Source organism: Macrotis lagotis, chromosome 1, assembly GCF_037893015.1.
Source record: "Macrotis lagotis isolate mMagLag1 chromosome 1, bilby.v1.9.chrom.fasta, whole genome shotgun sequence".
NCBI lineage: Eukaryota > Metazoa > Chordata > Mammalia > Peramelemorphia > Peramelidae > Macrotis > Macrotis lagotis.
In genome coordinates this window covers 828,441,169-828,463,794 of record NC_133658.1, presented here as the reverse complement: position 1 = coordinate 828,463,794, position 22,626 = coordinate 828,441,169, and the positions used below count along the sequence as shown (strand labels likewise).

General features: G+C 35.9%; 1 protein-coding gene across 4 annotated transcripts in view; it reads left to right on the top strand.

Moving 5' to 3' along the window:
• SLC25A15 (solute carrier family 25 member 15) overlaps nucleotides 1–22,159 on the top strand; it is a 38,320-nt gene extending 16,161 nt beyond the window's left edge. For 3 of the 4 annotated variants that reach the window (XM_074217216.1, XM_074217215.1, XM_074217217.1), the window contains exons 4-7: nucleotides 10,397–10,534; nucleotides 15,304–15,473; nucleotides 16,907–17,065; nucleotides 19,300–22,132. In XM_074217216.1, the coding sequence (XP_074073317.1) occupies nucleotides 10,397–10,534; nucleotides 15,304–15,473; nucleotides 16,907–17,065; nucleotides 19,300–19,424 (592 nt within the window). In that variant the 3' untranslated portion in view covers nucleotides 19,425–22,132. Of the gene's footprint in view, nucleotides 1–10,396; nucleotides 10,535–15,303; nucleotides 15,474–16,906; nucleotides 17,066–19,299 lie in introns of all 4 variants that reach the window. The other variant, XM_074217218.1, reaches the window with a different exon arrangement.
• Nucleotides 22,160–22,626: the final 467 nt, after the last annotated feature.

The window sequence follows — 22,626 nt, the reverse complement described above, 5'->3', positions numbered from 1 at the left end:
GAAAAAGTTAACAAATTTCTACCTTTTCTCCCTCTTAAGAGACAGATAATAAATATCCTTTGCTTAAAGACAGTTGGAAGCTTGTTCCTCTCATATTGACATGGCCCACATCATTTTGGGGTCATAGGGCAGATGTGTGTGTGGGGTGTTAAGAGATTGTGAAAGAGTTTTCCCTCCTACATGCCAGTACTATGGGCTATCTCTGGCAGCCATGGAGAGATGAGGACAGTTCCTCTTCTCCTGTCTCCTACTTTGGAATGCAGCTTTTTTTCAGGTAGCTTTGCAGCATTCAAGGATAGAGAAAAAGCAACTCTTCACACTGACCTCATCTAATCTTTTATCCATCCCCAGTTTGCAAAGAACCCTCTGAGGGTCTTAGTAGGACTTTGTAAACATCTTGTCCCCTTTCATGGTGAACCCAATGTGAAGCAGAGAGAACAAGTATACAGTTTTTTGCTGGAGAGTCGTTGGTGTCTTTTGTGGGTCTAACCCAGAAAAATGTTCAAAGAGGAAGGAGAGGGAATCAAAAGAGGAGGAGAGAAGGAGAAGGGATGGGGAAACAGATGCAAGAGACAGAGTGCAAACACGAAAAGAGTGAGCCTCTTGGAAGTATGTTCTCTAGTAGACAGAGCATATTGGAAGTATGTTCTCTAGTTCTTCAAAGTCTGACTTTTAACTGTTATAAATCATGTTTGTCTCGTGTATGTGTACGTGTGTGCTTTTGTGTGTATGTTTTTATTTTAGTTTTTTGCAAGGCAATGGGGTTAAGTGGCTTGCCCAAGGCCACACGGCTAGGTAATTATTAAGTGTCTGAGGCCGGATTTGAACTCAGATACTACTGACACCAAGGCCAGTGCTCTATCCACTGCGCCACCTAGCCGCCCTGTGTGCATGTTTTAAACAAACTAAGTTTACATTCATTGTGAGTAATGCCATCCCTAAACCTTTATATTACAATCATAAAATGGGACTTGTGCACCCTAGGTGTTTATATAGGGAGATGAAAGTATTTATTAGAGATTTAAAGTCTATATTGAATCTGGAATGATTTAGTCAACATTTGCTACTCATTTGGATTTCAATCAGATCATTCAGGGTGGACTGAGGACTGTCAGATAGGCATACATATGCCTATGCCAATAGATCCTTAAGTGCCTATCATTCAAACCAGCCACCATTAGGACACATAGTTAAAATTGAGTGTGGCAGAGAGAGGAGAGAGAAATGGGCTCCTAAGAAGCCCATATAATATAATGGCCTGGCTTCAACAAGACTTTGACAAATAAAATCAATCCCCAGCACCTTTCTATCTCCCAAGTTGTCCCCAAGTGATTGTCCCATTTATGATATCATTAATCTCTAAAAATCCAACCCTGTTCTCTCTATTAAAACCTGCTTTTGAGGGTACTGTAAGTAATGTCCAAAAGCTATCTCTATTTGTGGACTTGTTACCTTTGCTCCCTCAAGCTAGATAATAGCTACTCAATGATTTCAGTCACAGGACTGACAGGTGGCCCTGAGAAAAGGCAAGCCTGATTTGAAGAGAAAATGGATAAGTTTAAAGTTTAGGTTTTAGCAGAATTAGAAAAGTAAAGATTTTTACTTTGTGATGGTTGGAGGGGAGTGAGAAGATGTTAGTGAACTGGGTAGCACTTGGTAGTAATGTTTGAAAGAATAATAGAATATATGGATATATTTTTATGTGTCTATAAATATATTATGCATGCAAACATTTGTATGTTTGTCTTTTTAAAAATTTAAAAGGAAACTTGTGCCCTGAGCAAATCTTGTGAAAGAAAACTCCTCTCAATACCATTTGTCAGAAACAAGCTCACTTGGCAGTGTCTCCTTGCAATGTACACCTATAAATCAAAGTACAAGGCCTGCTGCACTTTCAGTTAACATTAGCTGCTCTACCACCCAGGGCCACTGTTTTTGGAATTAATTTCCCTTTGTAGCCAGTAGACTGAATCACTTGGGTGTGAGTGAATATCATTATCCATGCTAAGAACCTGGAGATATCTGTGCAAGAATGCTGACTGCTGATGTTTAGAACATTAGCTTAACTTAGGAAATCCATGATTTGCCAGGTTTGGTTTGCAAAAAAATTCCCAGCCTTGGTTCCCTGGATCAAGTTGGGTGTTTGTGCTTTTGTAAGCTGCCTGAGTTTTCTGTCATTCAAATCAGCCACCCTTAGGAGCCTGGACTAAGAGAAAAAATATAGGACTTGGAGTCAGGCTGACATAGCTTCCAATTCTGGCTTATAACTTTTGCTAGGTGGGTGACCTTTGGCAAATGATTTAGTATCTTAGTTCCTTTTCCTCCTCTGAAAAATGGCAGTAACAATACTGGTAGGAAGTTCAGGGAACTTGCTGATAAGAAGAAAATGCCTATATATATATATATATATATATATATATATATATATATATATATATATATATATATTACTTATGACAGCACATATTGTGATTACAAAGAATTACAAACAAAGGAGAAGTTCATTGATTAGAGAATGGTTATGATGGAACATGAACATAATGGCAGATGATATTGTGATGTAAGAAATAATATGGGTAATAAGAATTGAGATGGAAATGTGAAAGCGTCATTTTACCAAGTTCTTGAATTACATCCCCTCCAAAACAACCCAAGACCAGATGGATATACCAACAAATTCTACCAAAAATTTCTATGAAATTCTACCAAATATTTAAAAAACTATTTCAAAATTATAAACTGAAAAAATATATTAAATAACTATCAACCAGGAGATTACAGCAATTTATCACAAAGATCGTACATTATCACCAGGCTGGATTTATATCAGCAATATTGGGTAAGTTCAACATTAGGAAAGTTATGAATATTATTGGTCATGTCAGTCACAAAACCAACAAAAATAAAATGATTATATGAATAGATGTAGAAAAAACTTCTGGGGGGTGGCTAGGTAGTGCAGTGGATAGAGCGCTGGCCCTGGAGTCAGGAGTACCTGAGTTCAAATCTGGCCTCAGACACTTAATAATTACCTAGCTGTGTGGCCTTGGGCAAGTCACTTAACCCCATTGCCTTGCAAAAAAAAAACTTAAAAAAAAAACTGCTGACAAAATACAGCATTTCCTATGAAAAATACCAGAAAATATAGGGGAAATGGAGTTTTTCTTAAAATGACAAATAGAATTTGTCTAAAATCAAGAGCAAACATTATCTATATTAGAAATAAACTAGAAGCCTTCTAAATAAGATTGTAGAGAACTAAGATACTCATTTTCACCATTATTATTCAATAATTGTACTAGACATGCTACTGATAGCAATTTCAGAAGAAAAAGAAATTGAAGGAATAAGCATAGTCAATGGGAAAACAAAATTATCACTTTTTGCAGATGATATAATAGAACTTGTAGAACTACAACTAAAAAACTAATCAAAGCAATTAATTGTAGGATATAAGATAAACCCATACAAATCATAAGTATTTCTCTATATTAACTCTAGCAGGAAGAGATGGAAAAAAGAAATTTCATTTAAAGTAAATGCAGAAAGTCAAAAATACTTGGAATTCTACCTGCCAAGAAACATACAGGAACTTTATGAACACAATTGCACACTAATGAAGACAGATCTAAATAACTGGAGAAATATGAATTGTTCATAGGTGTGCCAAGTCAGTGTAATAAAAATGATAATACTACATAAATTAATTTACTTATTCAGTGCCATAGCAATAAAATTACCAAAGAATTATTTTATAGAGCTAGAAAAACATTCCTCTGGAGAAAGAAATTGAGAATAGTGAGCTAATCAATAAAGACACATGTAAAGGAAAGAAGCCTATTGGATCTCAGATTATATTATAAATTGGCAAACATCAAAACAGTTTGATATTGGATAAGAAATAAAGTGGTTGATCAATGGAATTTATTAGATAAACATATGAGCCTGGTACTTAATGCTCGATAAATTCAAAGATCCTAGCTCTTGGAACAAGAACTCACTGACAAAAAGGGCCAAACAGAATGGTAGAAACTAAGTATATACCTATGTCTCAAATTGTATACCAAACTAAGCTCGATATGGGTCCCTGATTTAAAGGATGAGCAAATTAGGGGAGGATGTAAAAAAAATTCTTTTAGATCTATTGATAGGGAAAGATTTCATGATCAACAAGAGATAGAGAGGGTTCACAGGAAGTAATTTTGGATAATATTAATTATATAAAATTAAAACTTTTTTACAAAGGCAGTTCAGGCAAAGAAGAAGAAAAGCAGGAAACTTTTTTTTTTACCACAAGTTTCTTTTATAAAGATCTCATTATCAATATATATATATATATATATATATAGAGAGAGAGAGAGAGAACCAAGTAAAAGTTATTAAAATAAGAGCCATTTCTTAATTGATAAATGACTAAAGGATATGAACAATCAAGGAAGAAATCAAAGCTATCAATAATATAAAAGCATGCTCTAAATTACTGAGAATTATGGAAATGCAAATTAAAACAATTCTGAGGCACCTCACACCCACCAAACTGGCTAAGATGACAGAAAAGGAAAATGACAAATATTAGAGGGGATGTGGGAAAATTGATACAGTAGTATACTGTTGGAACTGTGAACTAATCTAACTGTTCTGGAAAAGAATTTGAAATTATGCCCAAAGAAAAAGGAAATGACCCATACTTACAAAAATATCTCTTTTTGTGGTGGCAAAGAATTGGAAATTGAGGGGATGCCCATCAATTGGGGAATAGTTGAAAAGTGTGGTATGTGATTGTGATGGTAAATGATATGATGCATACTCTTGTACTATAAGAAATGATAAAGAGGATAGTTTCAGAAAAACCTGGAAAGATATATGAAGTAATACCAAATCAAGTGAGCACAACTAGGAAAGCAATGTACACAGTAAAAGCAATATAAGATACTCAACTATGAAAGACTTAATAATGCCGATCAATACTATGATCTATCATAGTTCCAAAGGATTCATGATGAAAAATGCTATCCACCTACAGTTAGATACCTGATGGACTCAGATTGCTAATGGCAGCATATTTTTTTCTTTTTCTTTTTCTTACATTTTATCCCTCTGGAATGAGGTTAATGTAAAAAATGTTTTGCCTGATTTTGTACATGTAATGGCAATCAGATTCTTTTTGCCTTTTCAATGGTTGGGGTGGGGAGAGAGGGAGAGAATTTTGAACTGAAAAAATGATATTAATAATAATAAAGTGTTTTGTGAGATGAACAAAGAAGCATGAAATGATCTACATGAACTGATGCAGAATGAAGTAAGCAGAGCTAAGAAAGTAGTAATCACATTGACTACAAAAATATAAATGGCAAGAACAATCACATAGCAAAAAAATTAAAAATGAATATAGCGAAATTATAAAGATCAAGCATGACTCAAAGAGATATGAGAACACCTCCAGATCACCCTTTCACAGAGGTAGGAGGTCCACAGATGGTACACATTGCATTTGTTTTCTAATATTTTCTTTTTTGCAAGGCAAATGGGTTTAAGTGACTTGCCCAGCTAGGCCAGATTTGAACTCAGGTATTCCTGACTCCAGGGCCAGTGCTCTATCCACTGCACCATCTAGCCACCCCATTTTCTAATATTTTTAAATATATTGATTGGTTGTGTTGATTTTTTTCCTTTTTTTTTAAAGAAAAATAGTATTATATGAAATAACTGGGGAAATAAAGAATATTGGGAAAAACTATTATGATGTAAAAAGGACATCAGTAGAATCTTATTTAAAAATGATATTAAGGGGCAGCTAGGTGGCGCAGTGAATAGAGCACCGGCCCTGGAGTCAGGAGTACCTGAGTTCAAATCCGGTCTCAGACACTTAATAATTATCTGGCCATGTGGCCTTGGGCAAGCCACTGAACCCCATTGCCTTGGAAAAACTAAAATATATTAGGAGCAGTGGGGTTAGTAAAGCTCAGACAAGACTGAAATAATGACAACCAACCACTAGTAGGATCTAGCTCACTATTTTGTTGTAAGGTTCAGATGAGATAATGTATGAAAAGTAAACCCACATATTCATTATTGCTTATTTTGCTTATTTGCTTAATTGCTATTATTATTATTATTTATTGCTATTATCTTCACTGGAGTGTAGTTTCCTTAGGACAAAATCAAGAAATACAGGTCTCTATTTGTCCTGCCTTGTAACATTTCCCCTTCTTGATTCTCTCTCTCTCTCTCTCTCTCTTTCTCTCTCTTTAAATCAAAACAATAGGGTTAAGTGTCTTGCCAGGGTCACACAGCTAGTAGGTCTCTGAGGACAGATTTGAACTCGGGTTCTCCTGATTCCAAGGCTAGATGCCACCTAGCTGCCCCATTGATTCTTTGTTGATGCAGTTTTCTTTCAGAACCAAATAATGTTAATAATAATGACAATAACATAATAGCTAACATTTATATAATATTTCATATAATGCTAGGCATTGTGCTAAACACATTATCATTTATATTGTTTATTGATCCTCACAACAACCTTGGAAGGTAGGTGCTATTATTATCCTTATTTTACAGATGAAGAAACTGAGACAGCAGTTAAGTGACTTACACAGTCACCCAGCTAGTAAGTGTCTGAGGCTGGATTTGAACTTATTTTTCCAGAGTTTAAATCACGTGGTGATTTCATCAACTCCTATGGATTTAATTTCCAGTCTGATGATTCTCAAATCTACCTCTCTACTGACCTTCAGTCTCAAGTTTACAACTGTCTTTCCACTATCTTGAACTGGAAGTGCAGTAGGTAGCTTAAACTCACTGTGCTAAAACAGAACTCATTATCTTTCCCCCAACCCACTTCTCCTCTTACCTTTTCTATTGCTGTAGAGAAAACCACTATCCTCCCAACTCTTTAGGCTCAAAACCTAGGAGACGTTCTGGATTCCTCAGGATCTCCCATTCCTCCCCCCATCCCCCCATATTCAAGCTCTCACCAATGGCTGTTGAATTCACATTTGCAGCATCTCTGAAATATGCCCCTTTCTCTTTGAAATTTCCACCACTCTGGTGAAGGCCTTCATCCTTATCCATGCCTAGCTTGTTGTATTAGCCTGCTGGAAGATCTGCCTGTCTCCAGTCTCCCCCTCCAGTCCATCCTCCGTTTAGCCACTAAAGTGATTTTCCTAAATTGAAGATTTGATCAGCTTTCTTCTTATTGTCTCTAAGAGCAAATACAAAAATGCTCTTTTTGGCAATCAAAGTCCTTCATACCTAGCCCCCTCCTACCTTTCCAGTCTTCTGGCAGCTCATTCCCCAAATATTATTTATTTTTCCAACACGCAGAGGTAGTTTTCAGCAATCATTTTTTTTTTTGCAAGATTTTGGCCTTCATATTTTTCACCTTCCTTTCCCTCCCCCTTGACAGAAAGCAATCTAATATAGGCAATGTGCATATAACCATGCTAAACAAAGATCCATTTTAATCATGTTATCAAATCAAATCAAATCAAATCAAAACAGGAAAAAAACATTAGAGGTTTAAAAAAAACATAAAACAACTTAAAAGTTGGAAGATAGTAAGCATTGGTCTGAATTTAAACTCCATAGTACCTTCTCTGGATATGGATGATATTTTCTTTCTTTTTTTTTACATATGAATAAAATTTATTTTAAATGGATACATGAAACATGATTTTAATTTACACAATTAATTTAATTTACATGTACAATTTTAATCTTTAAAATGTAATCAACTTAGCATTTCCATATAGTGGCATTTTTTATTCAAGATGTATTGAAAATTGTATTCTTCTCTTTCACTGGTCTGATATTATATCCATGATCAAATATGGTATTTTATCTCTGATACCAAGAAGTCAGTACTTAAACCTCCTATCTGGTATTTAGCCTTACAGCAGATAACTAAAACCAATCAAGAGGCAGAGAATTAGCTGTTTAATATTTGCCAAATGCAGTACTAGGTGCTGAATAGTAGCTCAAAAGAATTAGAAAATATCGCTGCCCTAGAGGAGCTTAGAATTTAATTGACAATTTTGAATTTGTATTCAGAAAAAAAGATATAAAAGTATTTAAAACACCTAAAGATTAAAACAAAAACCCAATTATCATATTATTTGGAAATGTCTGAATAACCCTGAATTCCAATTTTTATATGGAGTTTAGCTGCCAAAGAGACAGCCATGGGTGGCCTCATATTAAAGCAGAAGAAATGATTCCCCATGTTGTATAATTTGAAAGAGAAGAAAAAATATTCCTCTTATTATTTTTAAGTTGTGAATAGATAGATGATCATATTTCACAAGCCCTGGACCATATGATAAACAAATCATATATATACCGAACTAAGCTATTCCTGAGATTGGAATTGGTTTTCCTGAGACTAGGACATAGTGAAAACAGTAACTTAGGGAAGCTAAGATAACAATGAGTTTCAGCCTAACACCGCCCCCCCCCCCCCCCAAGAAAAATGAGATATGGGCCTTAAGAGAGTAGAAGCTGAGATGGGAAAAGTATCTAGGGAGCATCAATTAAGAGGAGATAAAAGGAGCAAGGACCTATTGAATCTCATCTGAACATTCCAGGAGTTATAAATAAAAGAACTAGTGTCTTTCCTTTTTTAAAAAGCAGGAGGTGGTCATAGTCTGGGTCTTCTGAAAGTTGACTCTCCTATATATACTCAGGACATACTAGAATACAAAGTTGTGCTTGGATTAGAGCAAAGTAACTCTCTTTATTCTAAAACTAGACTTTTTCACATTTATTGAAGATGTTTTAAGACAAAGGTCTCCCCAGTCTCAATGGTTTCTTCTTCCTTCCATCTTATGTGGGCCAGGTCTTACACACAAGCTCAGAGGGAGCAAGCAAGTGATATGTTTCAAGGGATACCATCCACCTCACCAAAATATCTTCCCCATATCATAAGCTAGTCTATTCTTGTTTTAACAAGAAGTGCTGGGTGTTGGTCATCTATTAGTCAAAGGCAAGAATATGCTGGCAAATGTTTAATAATTAGCTCTCCAGGAAAAAATAAAACATACACACACATATATAGACAGATAGATAAAGGTATAGATCATACTTTTAAGTTTAATATGCATTAGTATTTTCTCTCTTTTAAAAATTTTTTAAAATTAATTTATTTAAGGCAATGGGGTTAAGTGACTTGCAAAGGTCACATGGCTAGGCAATTATTATGTGTCTGAGACTGAACTGGAACTCAGGTTTTCCTGACTCTGGGACTGGTGTTCTATTCACTGCGCCACCTAGCTGTCCCTGATGATATTTGCCATCACAAGTCTTTTATAATTGTCTTTTGTTATTGTACTGTTGAATCAAATAAGTTCATCATAATTGATCATCACCCCATGTTGCTGTTGGTGTATAATGTTCTTTTGGTTCTGTTCACTTCACTCAGCATCAGTTCATGCAAGTCTTTCCAGACTATTCCCAACTCAGATTTTCAGTTCAGTGACACTGGCTTTCTGGCTGTTCTAAAAACAAGACACTCTATCTCTTGGTTCTGGATATTTTATCTTTCTCTTTTTCATGCCTAGAACACTTTTCTTCTCTGCTCTAACCACTGATCTTCCTGGCTTCTTTAAATTCCAGTTAAAATCCCACCTAATACAAAAATAATTCCTTAAACCCTCCCTCTTAAATCCAGTGCTTTTCCTCTCTTTTAATTGTATACATATATATCTATATATATTTATATGTAAAATGTACACTACTTTATGTATATATAGTTGATTGCATGTTTGTCTGCCTTATTAGAGTGTAAGATCCTTACAGGCAGGCACTAACTTGTGCCTCTTTTTCTTTCCCTCAGCATTCAGCATAGTGCCTGCTGCTTAGTAAATGTTTATTCAGGGGCTACTAGGTGGTACACTGGATAGAGCATGGGCCCTGGAGTCAGGAGGACCTGAGTTCAAATCCAACCTCAGACACTTAATAATTACCTAGCTGTGTGGCCTTGGGCAAGCCACTTAACCCTATTTGCCTTGCAAAAAAAATGTTTATTCATTGATTGAGCCCAGACTCCAGACCCAGGGCATTAATCATGACATCCTCTTGCTGCCCCTTGCAGAGTATATTGCAAATAGGGATGGCAAAACCAGTGATTTCATTGCTTTGGGAAACTCACAGTACCTCTACTAAACTCCCTCTTCTAAGAGTTTAACACTGTCTTTGCAATTTATAGCTTAAGCAGTTGCCTAAAGAAACCCAGAGGTTATCACTTGCTTAAGATCACACAGTATGCATTGTCAGAGGAGTATTTGGACCCTTCTAATCTACAAATTCAACTCTAATTACCTATGTCAACTGCAAGTAGTAGGTGCTTAATAAATGTTTGTGGGCAAATTGATTGATGTTCTGTTGTGTTCTTGTTCAGTGATGTGCAGAATGCAGCTGCGGGCTCTTTTGCTTCTGCTTTTGCCGCCCTGGTACTGTGTCCCACTGAGTTGGTGAAGTGTCGACTACAGACTATGTTTGAAATGCAGGCATCAGGGAAGATAACAGAAGGCCAGAAGTAAGTTCCAGTAGTTCAGATCCACAGCACTCTGGGAAGATCTTGTATTTTGGATGCTCTGAATGTTGGGGGATGGGGGAGAAGGGAGGGTTGAAAGCCTCTGAATTTGCTGCAAATATGTCAAATCAAAATGTGAATGCTAAAGATAAAAACAAGTCTACTTTATTCTAATTTGCCCACTCTAAACCACAATGATTTATTTAGAGAACACCAGCCCTCTCAATGAAATTTGCAGAAAAGAGCTTATTTTCTGTACTGTTTTAAGAAATTTAATCTGCCTTGATGTTAGAAAAAGTGTAGACATTCTTGAGAATTAAAAATGCTTTTAAAGAAAGTAATTTAAGATGTGATAGAAGGTGTTAATGAGAATGACTGATAAGAAAAAAGTAAAAGTAATTTTTTTAAATTCCTTTAATTTCAGGGTAATTATTTTTTTTAAATTTAAATCATCTAGAAGAATAGTCTATTCTTACCCCCATTATGTAATATTGAACACCATCCCCCTCCCCCCAAAAAAGTGAATGTTGGGTGACAGGAATTGAAATCTTTTGTATCTTGGAAGAGAAATGACCCATCCATGACAAGGTGATATAGCATTGGGACTAGTTGTTTTATCTTTGTCATTGGTCCCCAGAATAACCTTGGGCAAATCATGCTAAATCTTTTGCCCTTTATACAATGGAACTAATTTTGACTGGAGGGACATGGAAAATGAGGTGATGTCTGGTTAAACTCTTGAAACTTTTCCAAAGGAAAACATCAAGATGCAAGTTAAGTTAATTTTTATCTTGGGGCCCCCAGGTCCTCGAGTAACTTGAGTTTGAGTCTCATATATTACCAGGAAGAGAATTGAGAGGTGAATTATTATTTCCTATTTGACCTCTTCCCGGGCCTCAATCCAGTAAAGAACCAAAACAGAAACAAGACTTCTTAAAGTGAATATAAACAAATATCCCCAATGAATTCTGATACAAAAATGGGAAATAAAATTTTGGCAGATATATACACTGTCATAAATGGCTCGAGAATACTTAGTCCAGAGTGATAAAATGGTTTTTATGAAAATATCTTAACAAAATGGCACCTCTCTCTCATGGTACAATATACAAGCTCTTTTATGCACTTTGAAAGACTTTGTTCCTGCCCCTTCATGCCAACCATAGGTTGGGGTCACAAATCTAATTGATACATTGGTTCCCATATATTTCCCCACCCTGCTCGTTATACTAATGAGCAAGAACAGAGAGATGTCTTTGAGCATGTGCAAAGGAGAAGGTCAAGACCAGGTTACTCTTGACCAGTTAAGGACTAGTTTCTTCTAATCTAGTTTCTCATCTTTGGAATGGGATTAGGAGAACTCTCCCAGTTTTGTGACTGGCTGGGGCCATTCCCCTTTTGTAATGGATTTCAAAGGCACCCCCTTCCATACCCTGTGAAGACCAACTATACCCTTCATTCCTCACATACATTATGATAAGGATGGATTTATACTAGGAATGTAGGATTGGTTCAAATATTAAGAAAGTAATAAATATCAGTACAAAGGAACATTCAAAGAATTTTAGCATTTAGAGCTAGGAAAATCCAGGTCTTCTGGCATCAAATCTGGTGTTCTTGCCTTTGTATGACAATGCTGTTTCCATGTCCTGGCTGTCAAAATGCTTTGTAGATATGCTTTAAAACTAGCAGCTCAAGTGCTTCCCGTGCTTCTTCTTCTTTATTTGTCTTTAATAAAGTAACTCAATTTCTGCTTAGCACAATGGGATAAGAGCAAGTCTTAAGACCAGGAACATGAGGATTCAAGCCTCACTTCTGACATATACTGGCTGTGCAACCTGGGGCAAAGACACTAGCATCATCTTAGTTAGGCAATGCCAGGCTTAGAAGAGGCAGAGTAGAGACTGACCTGCACTGGCTGAGGGAGCTTCCTCTCTTAAAAGTTTGTTATACCATTGAAATTACAGCTGTGATCCTTATCCTTTCGTGCTTTTTTTTTTAGGATAGGAGAGTTAAGCTGTAGTTCATTAATGTTACATATTAACTTAGAAAACCACAAATTAACATTCCCTATGTTGTATTTTACTTTTGTATTGTTTTTATTTATTTTATCAAACATATTCCATATTTTGCATATTTATAGTGTGTATATGTATATGTGTGTATATATATATATATATATATACCCCATGTATTTATATTCATGCACACATAGATCTATAGATATATGTTTATATCTATGGAGAAAGAGAGAGAGAGAGAGAGAGAGAGAGAGAGAGAGAGAGAGAGAGAAGCAAGAAGAGGAGAAGGAGGCAAAGGAGGAGGAAGCAAATGGGTAAATTGACTTTTCCAGGCTTACATATCTAGTTATCCCAATTGTATTTTAATCTAGTTCTGTCAGTTGCTGGCAAACTACTCCAGTATCTTTGACAAGAAAATTCAAATGACATTATGAAGAATTGGATACAACTGAACAAGAACAAAAACAAAATTGACAAAGAGGAAAAATATATGATAGCAAAATATCTGACATATGAAATATATATAATAGCAATTCTTTACTTGGCAAGCCTTAAATTTGACATCTTTGCTGTAATTGATCTTTTGAATTGCCAGCAAGTAACATTTATCCTTCAATTTAATGCCTTCCTTCCCACTTTAGTCTTTGAGCCACTGAACAAAATCCACTTGCTATTTGCCAAAACACAAGATATAGAAAGGAATATTGAGGAGATAGGAATAAGAGAACTCTTCAATCAGTCCAATAAAATTCTAATTCTAATTCTTCCTAATCCACCACAAAAAAAAAGTTGTTTAAAGAATGTTTTCTGTTGTTAACTTTGTTAACTTAAAGGATATACTGTATGTTGGACTGAAATTTAGTTGAGGTAATATTCTGATTTGCCCTTGTCCCTTTCTCTAGGGGTAAAGAGTTAGAGGAGAGAAAAAAGAGGGGAGGGAAGAGATGAAGTTTTATACCAGCCAGCTAAGTGATTATGTTTTGTTCTGAGTGGGGTACCACAAGCCCTGTCTTGCCATCAGGAGACTTCCTTGGTGGGCTGAGGGAAAAAAAAACCTCTAATTGGAAGAAAGGAATGGTGAGCTTAGCCCAAAAAACCTCATGGTTTGATGTATACTAAATTAATTGTATTTACGTTCTAAAGGAAAAACTATTCCTGTCTGGGGCTACAAGAGAAGCAAATGTCAAAAAGTCCAATGGGATAATGGGGAGTAGATGGCATTTGGAATCAGAGAATCTGGTTTCTAATCCCAGCTCTGCTTCTTAGTGCTTCTGTGACCTTGAGCAAATTGGTTAATTTTTCTGGGCCTCATCTGATAAGTGACAGTTTGACTAGATGACCATGGTCTTGTGATTTTACATATGCCATGAGGGAAAATCAAAGCCAGCCAGGTTAGGGGAATTTAAGCACAGGGAAGCCTAGGGCAGAGGTAGCAACTAGTGGGTATCAATGGGAAATGTTTAACAAAATAAATAATGCCATACAGCATAGTGTTGATTTGTGATTTTCTAAGGCAAGGATCTGCCTTAGGGAGATTAGGGGCCCTTCCTCTTTTTTTTTTTTTTTTGCAAATCTTGCAAATTGATGGGATTAAGTGACTTGCCCAAGGCCACACAGCTAGGTGATTATTAAGTGTCTGAGGCTGGATTTGAACTGAGGTTCTCCAGACTCCAGGGTCTGTGCTCTATCCACTGTGCCACCTAGCTGCCTCTTTTTTTTTTTGTAATTTTTTGCTTGTTGGTTGGTTTTTTTTAAATTTTGGAGCCCCTCTTCTAAAACTGAGTAGATTTAATTATGTTATGCTGCTAAAGAATTGCTGTTATATATTTCATATATTTTGCTGTCATATCTTTCCTCTTTGTCAATTTTGGTTTTGTTCTTGTTCAGTTGTTTCAGTTGTATTCAATTCTTCATAATGTCATTTGAATTTTCTTGTCAAAGATACTGGAATAGTTTGCCATTTTATAGATGAAGAAACTGAGACAGAGTTAAGTGTCTTGCCCACGGTGACCCAGCTCATAAGTGTCTGAGGCCGGATTGAATTCAGGATAGGAGAGTTGAGTTGTAATTAATTAGTGTCACACTCAGATGCCTTTCTGCCTCCAGACCGGACTATCTCAACACTTCCTATATTATCCTTCTTTGTCAGTAAATCCTAGAAAATATACTCTTGATGCCTAGAGGGAGAAGGCTGGATAGAAGATTAGTGGAAAGGGGGACTAAGAATGAGTTATATTAGAAGGATAACCAGCCAGATTATTCTGCCAGTTAGGTGGGGATCAGGTAATTAGGGTTGAGGTAAATCCTCAGCTCTTTGAATTCGGGGAGCCAACCTAAGGGCTAAGACAAGTCTAGTGGTTTTCCTAAATTCTAGCTGAAGGTTATTATTGATCAAGGAAGTTTAGTCAGAATTGCAAAGGGCAAGAGCCCTGAGTTTGAAAGCCAAGTTCCCCTTTTACTTTGCTCAGGAGAAAAAATTGGAGTACCAGAAAGCTAGCAAAAAAATCCCTCAAGATCTGTAGACCTGAATCCTTCCTACTAGGTTCTGAGAAGAGAATTTATTCAGAGATAAAGACTATTATTTTGATTGATAGAAGATCTGCTTCTTTATTGCTAGGAGTTAATGAGGACTTTGAATGAATTGGACCTGTTCCACCACAGCCATAATTGGTAATGGATGGTTTCAGGATCACTGCCTTAATCCTTCTTCATTTGCAAGCTAATATGTATTTATGTTGCCTTTTCTCCCAGTACAGTATGGTCAGTAGTAAAGGGCATTCTTCGGAAGGATGGCCCTCTGGGTTTCTACCATGGACTCTCCAGCACTTTACTTAGGGAAGTACCTGGATATTTCTTCTTCTTTGGTGGCTATGAACTGAGTAGATCATTTTTTGCATCAGGAAGATCAAAAGAGGAGTTAGGTATGTACCTTTTGAACTGAATGTTGCTTATGCTTTGATTATGATAGAGTGGTAATCACAGTTATGCTATACTCTCAAGACAAAATAGGCATCCATGAGGTACTTTGTTGACTTTGGACAGAGACAAAAAGTGTTGTTAGTTAAGATGTTCTTAGTCTTGTGCCAAGGTTGGCTAAAACTTTACTTGGTAGAGGTTTGAAGGATAGCCCCCTGTCACTTTCCTCAGTATAACGTTTCCTCATTAACTCAATTAAGCTTTTTGGGGACTGTGTCTATTTGAGGAAGAGAAGAAATGGAGAGATATTTGCTTGGGGTTTCTGTTTCATACAAAAATATAAACTTGGGAGAAACTTCAGTACCAAGTTATTAAAAGTCCTAGATAAATCAGGATTTGATGAGTCCATTGAAGACCTAACCTCTCAGTTCAATAGAATCATTTTGGTGTGTGTGTGTGTGTGTGTGTGTGTGTATGATTGATTAGATCCTTTTCCTAGGGAACAAAGAATTGTGTCTTCTCATATTTATTTTATTATTGTTTGTTTTTTTAATAAATTCAATTTATTTAAAATTTTACTTTTTTTCATTTCAAAATTCTCTCCCTCCCTCTGATCTCCTTCCTTATCCATTGAGAAGGCAAGATACATTGTGCTCATTTTACATATGAAGTCATGCAAAGCATATCTTGATATTAGCCATGTTGGTGGGGGAAGGAGGAAGCAAGAAAACTAAAGTGAAGGAATTATTTGCTTCAGTATTCAATACATCAATCCTCCCTCTGGAATTGCTTTGCTTTTTCATTATGAGTTCTTTGGAAAGTTGGGGATCACGGTATTGATCAGAATAGCTAAGTCTTTCACATTTGATTTCATTATGATTCTGCTATTACTATGTACAGTTTAGCCTAATCCTTCTTGAACTTATCTGATACCATTTTTTAATCAAATGATGAATTATAGTACTTGGCAGGGAGGTGACAAATTAAAACTTTATTTCCTATTAGACATTTTTCCCATTAAACATTAAACATTAGACTTGATCACATTATTCAGCTTTTCCCATTATTTCAGCTTTTGCTCGGATGTTATGCAAATAAATTTATTCTAGGATCAAATTATCCCAAACCCATTAATGGACAATAATATTGACATTCAGGACAAAGCAATTATGTTATAAGGCTGTTGTAAAGAACTGTATTTGGGGTTTGTCATTCTGAAAGATATAAGATATAAGAAAAGTCAAGGGTTCAGAAACTAGAAATAGTTTATGTTATGGGTGACTGACTGTCTTTTGTCCCCTCCTGAGATTGTAATCTTTGGCGTAAGATTTTTTTTCCTTGAGAAACAATCATTGATGTTTTTCCCAGGTGTTGAGATAATAATATCAGTTGCCCTTACTTCTGGAAAAATGGTATTTTTTCTGGCTTTCCTCTTTAGGACCCATCCCTTTGATGTTAAGTGGTGGCTTTGGAGGAATATGCCTCTGGATTGCTGTGTATCCAGTGGATTGTATCAAATCAAGAATCCAAGTTCTTTCCATGTCTGGAAAACAGGCTGGCTTTGTGGGGACATTTGCAAGTGTTTTGAAAAATGAAGGTGAGTCTACTAATATAAAAAAATAGAATGCAAAGCTTGTGTGGTGACCGGCACTACTTAATAGCTTCCGGAGTCCTTTAAAAAAATTTTTGGCCAAGGGCCAAACTTTGATGGGTGACTTCAAACCACCATCCTCTTCTTTCCCTTGATCTGCACCTTTTTTCTCGATCTGTAAGCTCCTTGAGGGTAGGGGTTGTTAAATTTTTTTTGTTTGTGTATCCATTGCATTTAATGCAGTACCATTTGATGAATTGATAGGCTAATTGAGTACCAGTATCATAGCTATTGCCCCATTGATTCATCTTTGTTACAATCTCTCTTAATTGTCTCAAAATTATTCACTAAGAGCAGTTCTGAAGTTGGCATTGCAGAACTTCTAACCTCTTAATCTCAGTTAGCTTAACACTTGAATGATTGGAGATCTTTGGTTGGCAAAAAGACTTGAGTTCAACATGTCCCATTGTATCTAGATAGATATTTACACATCTTTTTGAGTGATCATTGATTTCAAGTCCTTAAAAATGATAGTGAATGTGCTTTGTGACCATGACTTTTCCTTAAGTGGCCATGTACAAACATCTAACTTTGAAGAAAACTAGTGGGGATCAGGCACAATGGGAAGGACTAGGGTCACCTTGAGAAAAGGAAGTTCAACTGTGGTCCTGATGCTGAGGATCAGGGAAGCAGATGTTTGAAATTTCTAAATTCTCTAGAGGTTAAGAGTCTCAGGTTTTAGAGGAGAGGGTTGAGTGAAAGAGTTAAACAGAGTATTTGCATTATTTTTGTTGTTCAACCTTACCCAACTTTTCATAAGCCCTTTTGGGATTTTCTTGGTGAAGGTACTAGAGTGGCTTTGCCATTTCCTTCTCCAGCTCATTTTACAGATGAAGTCAATTGAGGCAAACAGGCTTAAGTGACTTGACCAAGTTCATACAGCTAGTAAGGGTCTGAGGCTGGATTTGAGCTAAAAAAGATGAATCTTCTTGATTTTAAGTCTGGCATTCTATTCACTATTCACTAATGAATATTTGCTGCTCACAGAATATTCATTTTGCATCCATGAAATCTAAAGAATGTGGGAGCTTGGAAAGAATGAATATACAGGAAAGTTGGAAAGCAGGGATTAAATGAATTTATTAGAGAGTATGAATGAGGGAGGACCAGGGCAACTTCAGCCAGAATCAATTGTGTTTTGAGAGAGGCTACTAGGGTTCAAAGCAAATATTCAGGTCCTAGTCTCATGTTCCTTGATCCCCATGACTACCCCCCAAACACAGCATAAATGCCAGATGATAAAGCATAATGAAAAGCTGTGTATCAAATCTGTAGGAAGCATTTTATGAACTCTTCCTCAGTTTTGTTTTGAGAATTAACCTAGGATATAAAGTATGATACCTAGCTAATTTTCAAGATTATTAAAATCTTTTATGGGTCCTTGTAAGTATGAAACAGTTTTTACTTTTTATTTTTTTTTTATTTTTTCCGCCAGCTACATTCAAAACCAAGCTTCAACATTTACTTCTAAAACCTTGAATTCCAAATTCTCTCCCTTCCTCCCACCTCATTCTCCGCCCCCCCTCCCCCCCAGTGAGAAAGCCAATTCAGTTGGATTTTGTGTTCTAATTTCAAGGAGATATAGAGTTTGAGAATTGAACATCCAAAGCAAGGCACTTGAAAATAATATATGTGCGAGACACCTCATATGTGCTAGTTACATGTCAGTTCAGAATGGTTTTTGTTAAGTTCTCCTTAACTTGTTCAATGAACTTGGGTATCACTTTTACCTCAAAGGTGTACTGAAGTTTCCTGTGACTTCTTTTAAGGAAGGAAACCATTGGCTGCAACTGTAACTGTTGTTTTATATACAGTTATAAGTATTTTTAGCAGAGAAACAATATCGTGTAATGGATAGTCAACTTTGTAACCAGGAGAACCTAGGTCAAGTCCCATCTTTGATACATACTGCCACTATGACCTTTGTATCCTTAACCCTTAGTATCTGGGGCAGGTCTCTAAAACTATAAATTGCAGAGAAGGTACTGACCTACCTTGGAAAAGGGAGATGTTTTATCCAGGGTGGTTTCCATATTGCTGACAAGGCACGTTCTATCCCATTGTTATCTCAAAAAAATTTTTTAACTATAATTTTATTTCCATGTCTTGCTATATAGAGTTTCATATGCATTGTTAAAATGCCAAATGATCTTTTTTTTTTTTAAAATTTTATCTTGTAGGGATTGGGGCCTTATATTCTGGACTGAAACCTACCTTGATTCGAGCTTTCCCTGCTAATGGGGCCCTATTTTTGGCATATGAATACAGTAGGAAGTTGATGATGAGCCAATTTGAAGCCTACTGAAGTACCTTGGTGGAACTGGATCAAAAGAATGCTGCTGTCCATCTCTAGGTTTCACTGAGGGTGAAGACCAACATGGAATTACTTTAACTTCTTGAGATCTTCCCCTCTTCCCACCCAAGCCCCTTTAATTTCCCCAAAGAACTAAATTGTCTGTGCACTAGGTTCTGCTAGTGTGTTTATGAGAGATAAAGTTCTATCTCTTCTAACCAGGAGGAATATACTCAGTGAGCTGTAAGTCTCTCCAGTGAACCTGTCTTGAAAATTACTTAAGATAAGTCCATGGAGACTCAGCATCCCCGTCTGTCCTTGTATTTGGAGTGTGGATAGTGTAAGAGCTTCAAGTGAAGGATGTAGTTTGACTTCTTGTCTTTAACTTAAACTTATTCAGAAAAGTCCTAGGGCTAATCATATGTTAATAATAGCATTAAAAGTGGATCAGAAGAAGTTGTAAATAATTATTTAAATTACACAGTTTTTAGCTTCTTTTTCAATAGTACCTATTGAGATATCCTGAGCAGTCCATTTTTAAAATAAAATTTTCTTTATCTCTGGTGCTTAGAAACACAGCTTTCTCTCAGAATTTAATGGAGAAGCCTATGGCTTCCAGATTGGCATGCTTTCCCTATTTCTGTTATTGGGTACATTTCAGAGCTAATGTTTCCTCAGAAAATCTATTAAAATAGTCTTACCTGAAATAAAGTCAACAGTTATTTTTTAAAGTGGAACAAGCTTTTGCTCTGATGTTATGCAAGTAAATTTATTCTAGGATCAAATTATCTCAAACCCATTGACAATATTATTGCCATTCACCTCCCTTTTTCTCTTAGATCCACTCCTAAAAAATATTTTATGCTTCCATGGTTGGATTGAGTTGACTGAGGTCAGTAGTGGGGTGCTAGAGTGCTTCTCTAAAAAGACAGCTTCTATTCACTGTACAAGGCTGTCTGAATTTTAACGTGGCATAATCTAGGGTACCAATGAAGAGTCTGCTTCATGTCATCCTTTGGTCCACTTTTCTGTGGTCTCCAATTTTGGAAGAGAGGAAAATAGAAGCCATCTACTTTGTGCATGTATAAAAAAAAGTAAATCCCTTTGTACCCTTGTAATTAATGCTGGTATGGGGAGTTCACTGTTCAATCACACAAATAGCACTGAATAGGAAGTTAATCTCTCTATAGTGAGTAATGTGGATGTTAATACATCCTGAAATTTATATAAAGGTCTATATGTTACCACTTAATTTTTTAAGTAGTCTGATTCTTCTGAAATTTTTTCCCAGAGAATGACTGAGTTTTAGAAATGATGCTTAATGATTTTTGATTTTTAAAATGTATATGATGTGAATACAGAATTGCAAAATTAATTTCTGTAAGCCATAAGAAAAATAATCTCATTATTTTGTCCTGGGGATGTGTCTGTGTGTATGTATGCCTTTGCACGTGGTATGTAAAATTACAATCAGTTTATGTTAAAGGATTATTTGCTTGATTACTTGCTAATGGCTATTTTTTTGTCCTTCACTCAATGGTCATCATGAGAACTACATTTTTTAGCACATTCATTGTGTGTACAAAATTGGGTAGGTGGAGAGATTGCTTGAAGATATGAATCATTTATAAGTGACTTCACACAAGATGTGAAGATCAAACCAAAGACGATAATAGTTATACAGTCTGGACTTATTTGAACACTTAAGGATGCTGATATTCACATATAGTAGTTTTTCTTTTTTTTTTAACGATGGGAAATACCATAAAAATGGATGATTAGCGGCAGATTTGAAAATTCTACTTAAAAATTGCTGATTTCTTTCATTTTAATAATACTTATGAAGCTATCTCCACCCCTACATTTCTAGCACTTACTGAAGACAAAACTGGAATAGAAATAGTGATTTTGATGAAATTAGACCAGTTGCTGTTAGCTGTCTCTGGGATAGGAGTTTAGCTACCTGAGAATTTACAAGTCTCCCTATGAGGCAGGAGTTTCTAACTTGAGATCCTTTCCCCTCATGGATAAATTTTAAGAGTTATTTTCATTAACCTCTAACTGAAATTTAGCATTTGTTTTAATACTCTGAGATCAGATCATTAGTTTGGATCTATTTTCTGATTCATAGGCTTCATCAGAATGCCAAAGAGATCCAGAACACACAAAAAAGGGAACTCCTGCTCAAGTAAATATTTAGACATTTCTCTTTAAAATTATTTGTTAGTTATTATCTTTTGACTAACTGAGCTACTAGAGAAAAGAAATAAACTGCACAAACTGCCTATCTTAGCTCCTTTCTAAGGAATCTTGTGCATAAAGACTTTCTTGCCCCTGGGGGCATCTCCTGATGTTAGTTAGCCCTGCCCTCAGCCTAGCCTTTCTCCAAAGCACAGGTCCTTTCAACAAGAGTAATTTCAAGTGCCATGGGTAGAGTTGTGAATTCACCAAGTCAGAACAGAACTTTTATGGAATCTATTTGATGAATTCGTGTTCAATTTTGTAGTACAATTGGCACCATTTAATATCCTTTTTTTTTTCCCAACAGGAGTATAACTTCAAATACTGTGTTTAAAGACTGGTTTTTCAGTCATTAAATTATTTCCCTAATACATAAATATATTATTTTGTTTTTGCTGTCTAATAAGTTTTCTTCCTTTCCCTCCTTCCCTCACCTCTCTGCCATCAAAAATTTCTTCTACCCTTAAAACTAACTAGAAGTATTAAGTGTGGTTGTGCTTAAGTGTGGAATGTGATACTATTCCATAATGCTGGCTTGATTCCAGAAGTTTCTGTTAAGCAAGAATTTTGTCATAATATTTTCTACCATATGAAATCTGGAAAAAAAAACACCACACGTTTATTGCATTTGAAACTAAATAGAATTTTTTTCCTTTTGCTGGATGTAATTTACTGATTTCTGGCAATGGGAACAACACAATTGTATGCATATATGTGTAGACATATATGTATGTATATATGTGACTTGAAAGTAGTTTTAGAAGTTAAAACATGCAAGGTTATATGTGTGCATATTTATCTCTGTCTTATTTTAATCATCATCCTCCTACCCTTTTTTTGGTAAATCTTTCTTTCTATACCACCTGCACTGGATTTTTTTCCCTTTGTCAACAAATCTGTTTAGATTCCCTGTATACTTAAAAAGACAGTGACCACTGTTCTATTTTCTTTCCTTCACTGTCAGACTTCTTAG